The sequence below is a fragment of the Panulirus ornatus genome, chromosome 54 (assembly GCF_036320965.1).
Source record: "Panulirus ornatus isolate Po-2019 chromosome 54, ASM3632096v1, whole genome shotgun sequence".
Lineage (NCBI taxonomy): Eukaryota > Metazoa > Arthropoda > Malacostraca > Decapoda > Palinuridae > Panulirus > Panulirus ornatus.
The window spans coordinates 4,653,268-4,665,131 of NC_092277.1; the positions used below are offsets into that span (position 1 = coordinate 4,653,268).

Consider the following 11,864-nt stretch of genomic DNA (forward strand, 5'->3'; position numbering starts at 1 on the left):
CATCATTCCAATTCACTTTATTCCTAGCACACCTCTCACCTTTTTGCATGTTCAGGCCCCAATCGCTCAAAATCCTTTTCACTCCATCCTTCTACCTCCAATTTGGTCTCCTGCTTCTCCTTGTTCCCTCCACACATGTATCCTATTTGTTATTCTTTCCTCATTCATTCTTTCCATATATCCAAACCATTTCAACACTCCCTCTTTTGCTCTCTCAACCACACTCTTTTTATTTCCATACATCCCTCTTACCCTTTCATTACTTACTTGATCAAAACACCTCACACCACATATTGTCTTCCTTCGCCTGTTTCCCAGCACGACCTTGCTGATGCAGGAAATGGCGATCAAGTACTAAAATATTAATAAAGTGACATCAAGTATTAAAATATTAATAAAGTGACAGCCAAATATTTCCTAAACATGGGAAACTTTTTGAAAGAGCCCATGGTTATGAAGACTTATCGCAGGCTCTGTTATTTCCTCCCGTTCTCCAGCATTGTATATGGTGGCCACTAATGCCTCGACTCCACCAACCTGGCAGACGGTGATCTTGTTCCTTTGGTTATTACAAGTCAAATTTGAAAGTATGCCAGCAGCACAAGTAACCACATTGATGTCACTGGCTCGTAGCAAGTGCACCAAGTTCTGCAGAAGCTGGTCCACATTGTCCTGTAAGGAAAGATAAGTATCAGTAAACATATCATGATTGGGAATACCTGGTTTAAAAAGAGAGATATACGTAAGTATATGTGTGTAAGTAGGAGAGATGGCCAGAGAGCGGTATTGGATTACATGTTAATTGATAGGCACGTGAAACAGAAACTTTTCGATGTTAATGTGCTGAGAGGTGCAACTGGAGGGATGTCTGATCATTATCTTGTGGAGGTGAAAGTGAAAATTTGTAGAGGTTTTCAGAAAAGAAGAGAGAATGTTGGGGTGAAGAGAGTGGTGAGAGTAAGTGAGCTTGGGAAGGAGACTTGTGTGAGGAAGTACCAGGAGGGACTGAATACAGAATGGAAAAAGGTGAGAACAAAGGACCTAAGGGGAGAAGGGGAGGAATGGGATGTATTTAGGGAAGCAGTGATGGCTTGTGCAAAAGATGCTTGTGGCATGAGAAGCATGAGAGGTGGGCAGATTAGAAAGGGTAGTGAATGGTGGTATGAAGTAAGATTTATTAGTGAAAGAGAAGAGAGAGGCATTTGGATGATTTTTGCAGGGAAATAATGAAATGACTGGGAGATGTATAAAATAAAGAGGTAGGAGGTCAAGAGAAAGGTGCAAGAGGTGAAAAAGAGGGCAAATGAGAGTTGGGGTGAGAGAGTATCATTAAATTTTAGGAGAATAAAAAGGAGTTTTGGAAGGAGGTAAATAAAGTGCATACGACAAGAGAACAAAAGGGAACATCAGTAAACGGGGCTAATGGGGGGGGGGGGTAATAACAAGTAGTGGTGATGTGAGGAGATGGAGTGAGTATTTTGAAGGTTTGCTGAATGTGTTTGATGATAGAGTGGCAGATATAGGGTGTTTTGGTTAAGGTGGTGTGCAAAGTGTGAGGGTTAGGGAGAATGATTTGGTAAATAGCGAAGAGGTAGTAAAAGCTTTGATGAAGATGAAAGCCGGCAAGGCAGCAGGTTTGGATGGTAATGCAGTGGAATTCATTAAAAAAAAAAGGGGGTGACTGTATTGTTGACTGGTTGGTAAGGTTATTAAATGTATGTATGACTCATGGTGAGGTGCCTGAGGATTGGCGGAATGCTTGCATAGTGCCATTGTACAAAGGCAAAGGGGATAAGAGTGAGTGCTTCAATTACAGAGGTATAAGTTTGTTGAGTATTCCTGGGAAATTATATGGGAGGGTATTGATTGAGAGGGTGAAGGCATGTACAGAGCATCAGATTGGGGAAGAGCAGTGTGGTTTCAGAAGTGGTAGAGGATGTGTGGATCAGGTGTTTGCTTTGAAAAATGTACGTGAGAAATACTTAGAAAAACAAATGGATTTGTATGTAGCATTTATGGATCTGGAGAAGGCATATGACAAGAGTTGATAGAGATGCTCTCTGGAAGGTATTAAGAATATATGGTGTGGGAGGCAAGTTGTTAGAAGCAGTGAAAAGTTTCTATCGAGGATGTAAGGCATGCGTACATGTAGGAAGAGAGGAAAGTGATTGGTTCTAAGTGAATGTTGGTTTGCGGCAGCGGTACATGATGTCTCCATGGATGTTCAATTTGTTTATGGATGGGGTTGTTAGGGAAGTTAAAGCAAGAGTTTTGGAAAGAGGGGCATGTATGCAGTCTGTTGTGGATGAGAGAGCTTGGGAAGTGGGTCAGTTGTTGTTTGCTGATGATACAGCACTGGTGGCTGATTCGTGTGAGAAACTGCAGAAGCTGGTGACTGAGTTTGGTAAAGTGTGTAAAAGAAGAAAGCTGAGAGTAAATGTGAATAAGAGCACGGTTATTAGGTACAGTAGGGTTGAGGGTCAAGTCAATTGGGAGGTAAGTTTGAATGGAGAAAAACTGGGGGAGGTGAAGCGTTTTAGATATCTGGGAGTGGATTTGGCAGCGGATGGAACCATGGAAGCGGAAGTGAATCATAGGGTGGGGAAGGGGGCGAAAGTTCTGGGAGCGTTGAAGAATGTGTGGAAGTCGAGAACTATATCTTGGAAAGCAAAAATAGGTATGTTTGAAGTAATAGTGGTTCCAGCAATGATACATGGTTGCAGGGCATGGGCTATACATAGAATTGTGTGGAGGAGGGTGGATGTGCTGGAAATGAGATGTTTGAGGGCAATATGTGGTGTGAGGTGGTTTGATAAAGTAAGTCATGAAAGGGTTAGAGAGATGTGTGGTAATAAAAAGAGTATGGTTGAGAGAGGAGAAGAGGGTGTTTTGAAATGGTTTGGTCACATGGAGAGAATGAGTGAGGAAAGATTGACCAAGAGGATATATGTGTCTGAGATGGAGGGAATGAGGAGAAGTGGGAGACCAAATTGGAGGTGGAAAGATGGAGTGAAAAAGATTTTGAGTGATCGGGGCCTGAACATAAAGGAGGGTGAAAGGCGTGCAAGGAACAGAGTAAATTGGAACGACGTGGTATACCGGGGTCAACGTGCTCTCAATAGATTGAACCAGGGCATGTGAAGCGTCAGGGGTAAACCATGGAAAGTTCTGTGGGGCCTGGATGTGGAAAGGGAGCTGTGGTTTCAGTGCATTATACATGAAAGCTAGAGACTGAGTGTAAACGAATGTGGCCTTTGTTGTCTTCCTAGCGCTACCTCACGCACATGCGGGGGGAGGGGGTTGTTATTTCATGTGTGGCGGGGTGGTGACGTGAATGAATACGGGCAGATAGTATGAATTATGTACATGTGTGTATATGTATATGTCTGTGTGTGTATATATATGTATACGCTGAGATGTATAGGTATGTATATGTGTGTGTGTGGACGTGTATGTATATACATGTGTATGTGGGTGGGTTGGGCCATTCTTTCATCTGTTTCCTTGCGCTACCTCACTAATGCGGGAGACAGTGACAAAGTATAATAAATAAATACAAATAATTATTTCAATCATGTACCAAGAGATCTAACAAAACAGCTGCAAGCACACTGGCCTCAGGTCACCTTCTATAAGGGGCAGACATACTACTTTATTCTCAAGACCATAGTAAACTAATCATAAATTCAAAACTACAACTAAAAATCACAGAAAACAAAGTACAGCAAACAGAAGACCTTTCTCTGACACTTGAAGAAATCATAGATTCAAAACAAGTTTTTCCAGAGACAATCTAATCAAAATTTTCAGATCCAACCCAACAATTTCAAACTTACAATAGCCTAAAGTAATTCAATGAAACAATTACATAAATCATTCCAAGTAATGCAGTGTCACACTCACAAGAGATGGATTATTAAGCTGAAACTTTTCATGAGTCTTTACCACTGATACACAGCTATATGGTAAGCAATTAGATGGCTTGTGTGGGATGACAATGAGTGTCCTAGTAATCTTACTAATGATGTGCAAGGGAAACAGGTCCAGAGAGCTCCCACAAAACACAAAGTTACTATTTGCAAACATTTCTGGAAGTACGACAAGTGAATGAAAAAACAAGGACATAAAAGTCACTACGTTTCCTTTCCTTCTCCTTCAACAGAAACCCTTCTTGGAGTAAAACATGTCTTTCCGGAGTAGAAATTCAAGGAAATCTATCATAAAAGTTCACTCTTAAAGCAATACGTACAACTTTGGTGGCAGCATCAGACAAGTTACGTAGTGTCCAAAGACAATTCTGCACCAAGCGAGATGACTGATGAGTTAGGTGCATAGCCAGTGCCTGCATGCCCCCAGATTCCACAATGGCTGGCTTGTTACTTGAGCACACAGACAAAACTGTTGGCAAATGGATGGAGGAAAACATTTATAAACTAAATAAAAATCAAAAATGCTTCCATCCCACATATACAACATGAAAACTAACACTGATTTCCAAGCTAGACATTCTTTGCAAATACTTTATCTTCAAAAAACAATGGCAAATACACATGACCAATGACTATGTGTCAACATTTCCCATCAAAAAAACCATTCAACATGCATAAAGTCACATGTCTTCTAACCCCACTTTTTCAAAAATATTCTTCAAAAGTATGTATTTCAAACCAAGAAAATTTCTTTCAAGTTCTTCAAGTTACAATAGCTAATAATTTGGTGTCTCACATCTAGTGCCATCATTCAGGAAACTTTTCAAATACCTGATTCCAGCAATCTCCTCACTATCCCTCCACTACACTCCATATCATGTAATTCACATTTATAAGATATGCATTATTGTCTAAACTAATTCCAGCAATTGTTGCATCCAGTACATCTTCCATTAATTACTGTAATTTTTCAAAACTTTTCTAATCTAAAACCCAAATTCTAAACAAGCTTAAGTGAAATAGTATTTCACAGTGATATTCTAAAACATATTCTGAGTGCACAGTCCCTTATCTACAAATATATACAGACTTTGTATATCAAATATAAGAGAGCACAGTGAGATGACAGTCATTTCTTTATAGAGTTCGGCTGATTAAGGCCATGTCCATCTCTAGGTATCTAAAACGTTTCGCTTCCCCTAAATTTTCTCCATTTAAATTCACACCTCAACTAGCCTAGCCTGTCCTGCTGCTCTGCTAAAACTCATAACCTTAATTTTATTCACAATTACCCTCAACTTCCTCCTTTCACACATACAACCAAACTCAGTAATCAACTTCTGTAGTTTCTCACTCGAATCTGCCATCGGAGTTGAGTCATTGGGAAACAACAACTGACTCATTTCCCAGACCCCCTTACCCCATTCAGACTGCATACTTGCCCTTCTCTATGGGACCTTTGTATTGCCTCATCAGCCCAACCACAAACAAATTAAACAGCCATAGTGACATCACACACCCTTACCACAGATCAACCTTAACCTGGAACCACTCACTTTCTCTTCCCGCTCGTACACATACCTTCTTGCAGCTTTTCTCCTATGCCATACATTCTTAAAAGCTTTCACAATGCATCTCTATCAGCCCTCTCATATGTTTTCTCCAAATACTTCAATGCTATATACAAATCTGTTTATCTAAGCATTTCTCACCCACAGAGCACACACATGATCCACACATCCTCTACCACTCCTGAAACCACACTGTTCCTCCTGAATTTGATGCTATGTACATGCCTTAACCCTCATAATCACACTCTACCATACAACTTACCAGGTACACTCAACAAACTTCCATAGCTTGAACATTCACCTTAGTCCCCCTTGCCTTTATACAGTGGTACTATAAATGCATTTCGCCGATCCTCAGGCAATCCACCGTCATCCATATATACAATGAAAATCATAATAAACCAATCAACACCACAGTCACCCCAAAATTCAACAGCAACACCATCCATTCAAGCTGCATTTACACATTTCACCTTGATTATCATCTTACCATCTCTTCTCTCTTCAACAATCCACTTTCCATGACTCTCTCACTTTGCAAACCTTCCTGACAAACTCTCAATCTGCCACCCTATCTTCAAACAAATTCAACAATCCTTCAAAATGCTCACTCCATCTCCTCACCACGTAAGTACCTGTTACTACTCTCCCATTTGCCCCTTCACTCATGGTCCCATTTGTTCTCTTGTTCTTCTCACACTTTTAACCTTCCAAAACATCTTGTTCTCCCTGAAGTTTACAGATACTCGCTCATCTCAACTTTCATTTACCTTTTTCAGCCTCTGCACCTTCCTGTTGACTTACAGCCACTTTCTCATATACATTCCCAAATCACATACACTCCTTCCCAGAAAGTTCTAACTGTACACCTCTCTTCTCTCTTTGACTTTGACTCTCTTTTTACTTTATCATCCTATCCCTGTCAACCCTTCCTCACCTGCCCACTTCCCATCTTCCTCATGCCATATATTTTTCTTGAACATGCTAGCACTCTCACCCACTCCCCTAACTTCGTTTACTTAAACCTTTTGCCATTCCACATTCAATCTTTCCTGGTATTTCTTCACACAACTCTCTTTTTTACGCTCACTTTCACCACCCTTTTCTATCTCATAACATTTCCCTTTTTCCTAAAACCTCAACAAACCTTCACCCTCACCTCCACTAGCTCCCCTTCTCAGCACATTCACATCTAAGTCTCTCTATCCTGCATGCCTTAAAAATTAATATGTAATCCAATAATGCCTACTTATCATTATCAACTTTTTCATACTTTATCATTTCCCGCATTAGAGAGGTAATGCCAGCAACAGACGAAGAAAGGTTGCATTTGCTCACATGCATTCTCTAGCTGTCATGTGTAATGCACCAAAACCACAATTCCCTATTCACAACCAGGCTCCAAAGACCCTTCCATGATTTATCCCAGGAGCTTCACATGCCCTGGTTCAGTCCAATAATAGGATGACGATCCCTGTATGCCATATCATTCCAATTCACTCTATCATGTGCATTGCTTTCATCCTGCTGTGTGTTCAGGTCCCAATTGCTTCAGAACTTTTTCACTTCCCTCCATCTCCAATTTGGTCTACCCTTCTTCTTACTTCTGACACATATATTCTCTTTGTTAACCTCCTCCTTACTCAATTTCTCCATATGTCCAAGCCATTTCAGCACACCACTTTCAGCTCTCCTAACCACACTCTGTTTATTAACACACCTCTCTTTTACCATTTTATCATTTACTTGATCAAACCACCTCACACCACATATTGTACTCAAACATTTCATTTTCAGCACACCCACCCTCTTCTGCACATCCACATCTACAGCTCATGCCTTGCATTTGTATAAAGCTGTTGGGACTGAAAAAAAAATCCTTCAAACATACCTATCTTTACCCTTCAAGACATTCTTCAGTGCTTCCAGAACCATCACCCCTTTGCCCATCCTTTAACTCACTTCCATTTCCATGATTGCATTTGCTGCCATGTCCACTCCCAGGTATCTAAAACACTTCAATTCCTCCAAGTTTTCTCCATTCAAACTTGCACCCCTCAACCCTGGTAACCTAACACTCTTATTCTTCCTCAAATTCACTTTCAATTTCCTCCCTTTAAACACACTTCCAATCTCAGTAACCAACTTCTGCAATTTCTCACTCAAATCTGCCATCAATGCTGTACAGTCAGCAAATTAACAAAAGACTCACTTCCCAAGCTGTCTCGCCCTTTCCACGACTTGCATTTACCTCCCTCACCACCCCTACAACAAACAAATCAAACAACCATGGTGATATCAAGCACCCCTGCTGCAGACCTTCATTTGAAACCATTCCCTCTCCTTCTCCTCTCTTTCTACAAGCACACATGCCCTGCCCTTGGTAGAAATTTTTCACTGCTTCTGAAAGCTCTCCTCCCATAACATATATCCTTGACACCTATCATAAAGTATCTCTATCAACCTTAACATATGCTTTCTCTAAATCCATAAATACCACAAGGAAATCCTTCTGTTTCTCAAACTATTTTTCATTAATTTCCTTTAAAGCAAACGCCTGATCCACACATCCTCTACCAATCTGTAAACACTCTGCTCCTACCAAGTCTGATACTCTGTACATGACTTCACTCTCTCAATCACTACACTCCCAGACAACTTACCAGAAACACTTATCAAGCTTATATCTCTGTTGGAACATTCACATTTATCCCCATTACCTTTATACAATGGAACTATCTATGCATTCTGCCAATCTTCAGGCATCTCACCATGATCCGTACATACAGTGAAAATCCTAACTAACTAATTGCCAACATAGTCACTTCCTTCCTAAGAAATTCAATTGCAATACTATCCATTCCAGCATCCATGCCACATTTCATTTTCTGTAAGGCTTTCACCAACTCTTCTCTCTTTGCCAAACCAATCTCTATGACTCTTTCACTTTGCATACCACCCCAACCTTAACAGCCTACATATACCATCTTTCATCAAATACCTTTTATCATCTATATGTTCATATCTCTGACATCTGTCCCCAACTGGAACTCCCTCAAGGGGAAGGCCACGGCAAAATATACTCCATAGCTAGTGAGCTCTAGCAATGCTTCTTAGCCTCTAGTGCCTCACCCTTAACAGGCCACTGGCACAGGGCAACTCATGGGCAGTGTTTGTAGAGGCTCCTATCTAACATCCCAACATACTACTATTACCTAATGCTCCTTCCTGATGTTCCTACCTTCTAATATTTCCTAATGTTTCTACCTAATGCTCTTCCATAAATTTTCCTACCTACTGCTACTATCTATTACTCCTAACATTTTGCCAAAAGGCAGGGTTAGCACATAGTGCTCACTGCAGGAAAATCTAGAGTTATGAAAAATGAGCTGTGGAGTTAATTTTTATCAAAAGTTATGTATGACAAGTAGAGATTGTATGTTTGTGAACAGTATGCCAGCAGTCCACATGTGAGTGAGGAAGAGAGAAAAAACAGCTACCTTGACAACCTTTGAAGTGTTGGCTCACTATGTGGCCATCACTAACCCTCCCGATATTCAGGCATGTAGTATGAGTAATATACCTCCCTGGTCATTGGCTGCCTACCAACTACTGCCTACTAACACACCTTCAACAGTCCTTCAAAATATTAACTTCACCTCATCACTACCTGTTACCACTTCCCTATTTGCCCCTTAAAAAATGTTCCCATTTGTATTCTTGTTTTCCTCATATTATTACCCTCCTTCTAAAACCCCTTATTCTCCCTAATTTCTATGGATACTTGCTTTTTCAACTCATACACCTTCCTACTGACCTCCTGCTACTTTCTCTTATAACTCTCTCAACCATTTGTACTCTTTCCCTGTAAGTACTATCCAATCCTCTCTTTTCTCTTTCACCAGCAACTTCACTTCTTCATCCCACCTATCTCTACCCTTTCTAATCTGCACACCTCTCACTTTAGGAATGCCACATGCATCTCTTGCACATGCCATCATTGCTTCCCTAAACACCTCCTATTCTTCAACCACTCCCCGTGCTTCATTTAATCTCACCTTTCGCCATGCTACACCCAAGCTCTCCTGGAACTTCTTCACAAAAGCCAACAGCAGACTGGTTGTTTATCCCTCCTGTCACTGCCAGTGGATTGCAGTGTGTCAGTCTGTCCCTCCTGTCACTGCTAGGGGACAGGAGTGTGGCTGTTTGTCCCTCTTGTCATTGCCAGTATACGGCAGATCTCTTTTACAAGTCCACTTACTCTTAATACTCTCCTCACTCATAATGTTTTCTCTTTTCTGAAAACCTTCTAAAATCTCCATCCTCACCTCCACAAGGTGATGTGCAGATTTCCCACCAGCCACCCCTCTCAGCACATTCACATCCAAAAGTCTCTTTTTTACATGCCAATCAATAAGTACATGATCCAACAACACCCACTAACCATTTTTCCTACTCACAAACATACACTTATTTATGTCCCTCTTTTTAAACCAGTATTTCCAACCATCAGTCCTTTTTCAGCACACAACTCCACAAGATATTCCCCATTTCCCTTTATACTACTGAATAACCTCAAGCCCTCCTCCCATTATCCCCTCAAGTACCATGTTACTCACTTTCACATTTAAACTATCCCATCACTAATACCTGGTCCCTTGCATCAAAACTGCTGACATACTGGCTCAGTTGCTCCCAAAACATTTCTCTCTCATACTGCTTCTCCACAGCCCAGTCCAAAATCACCAATCAATCATCTTCCACTGTCATTTTTACCCAAATCAGGATGGAGCTCACTTCTTTACACTCACACATTTCCACAATTCCTGCTACAGAAATTTAACGGCAGTTCCATCCATTCCTGCCACTTTGCCATACATTATCTAATGTAAAGCTTTCACCACTTCTTTTCATCAACCACTTGACATGGCTCTCTCACCATGCATACCTCCCTGACCCAAACATCTAACATCTGCAACCACATCTTTAGATCCATTCAACAATCCTTCATACTCCTTACTACTATTTTCACATCTCAGCTTGTTACTATTTCCCCATTCGCCCCCTTCACCAATGTTCTCATCTGTTCTCTCGATTTTCTTAAATGATCAATGCCCTTCCAAAACATTTTCATATTCTCCCTGAAATCTGCTGATACTAGCATACCCTAAAACTCTTTTGCCCTCTTTTACAGTCCTGGAACCTTGACATCCTGTCAGTTACTTTTCATCTCACATAAAATCAAACTCCTTCCCTGCAAGTAATGAACATGCATCTCTCTTTTCCCTTTCACTAGCGACTAAATTTCCTCATTCCACCACTCACCATCCTTTCTCACATGAACGCCTCCTCCCTTCTGCATGCAACCCACTTCCTTCACACGTCAGCACTGCTTCCCAACATATCTCTCGTTCCTCTAACCATCGCTTTAACTCCACTTACTCCCACCTTCTGCTATTTCTACACTCAGCTTTTGGCCTCTATAAACAAACCCCAGTCTTCAACAAACAATGATTAGACATCCCATCAGCTGTCCATCTCTGCACATTCATATCTTTAAGTTTTTCTGTACACTTTACTTACTACAAAATCTAATCACGCACACTTACCATCTACCCTACTCACCCACTGAAACCATAAATGACTTCATGTATATCCAATAATTCTTACAAAATACGAAAGAAACAAAGTTACATCATAAGAATACTCCTTCCATACCTTTGAGAACTCTTGAGGTAGTCCATAAAAGTTTTTCATACGTGTAGGAACGAAGAATTCGCACCAACTCCTGTGGGCCTTGAGAAGCTAAAATAATTAGCTTTGACTCCTGATTGCCATAAGCCAGAATCTGAAGGCAGTCAGTGACAATGGCAAGAAACTTCACATTGTTACGCTGGAGGAGAGCCACCATCTTCTGGAGCCCACCTGCCATACGTACAGCAGTTTTTGAGCCTTCCTGGTGTAGCAGTAAATTGTGCAATGTTGTGATGGCATAAAATAGGACAGATTCTACCGGAGAGCTGAAAATAAGAGTAAAGTATATTCATCAAAGACAAGAAATTAATGTAAATTTTTTTTCATACATTTTTGTCAATTCCTACATTTGTGAGGTAGCGTCAAGAACAGAGAAATGAGCCTTAGAGGGAGTATCCTCACTTAGCCCCCTTCTCCGTTCCTTCTTTTGGAAAATTAAAAACGAGAGGGGAGGATTTCCAGCCTCTAGCTTTTCCTGTAAAATGGTAGTAGCAGTAGATAGTAGTAGTAGGTGAACATTTAGGCATGAGCATTAGGTAGAAATATTAGGTAGAAGTAGCTGGTAGGAGTATTACATAGAAGTAGAGCAGGAACCTTATTGAGGAGCCTC

At 40.8% G+C, this 11,864-nt stretch overlaps 1 protein-coding gene across 1 annotated transcript; it reads right to left on the reverse strand.

Moving 5' to 3' along the window:
* Positions 1-402: 402 nt before the first annotated feature.
* Positions 403-11,547, reverse strand: LOC139765357 (armadillo segment polarity protein-like). Its single transcript, XM_071692739.1, has 3 exons — positions 11,219-11,547; positions 4,250-4,398; positions 403-672 (listed from the first exon to the last, which is right to left on the reverse strand). The coding sequence occupies exons 1-3, from the start codon at positions 11,430-11,432 to the stop codon at positions 418-420; spliced, it is 618 nt and encodes a 205-aa protein (XP_071548840.1). The 5' UTR covers positions 11,433-11,547; the 3' UTR covers positions 403-417.
* Positions 11,548-11,864: the final 317 nt, after the last annotated feature.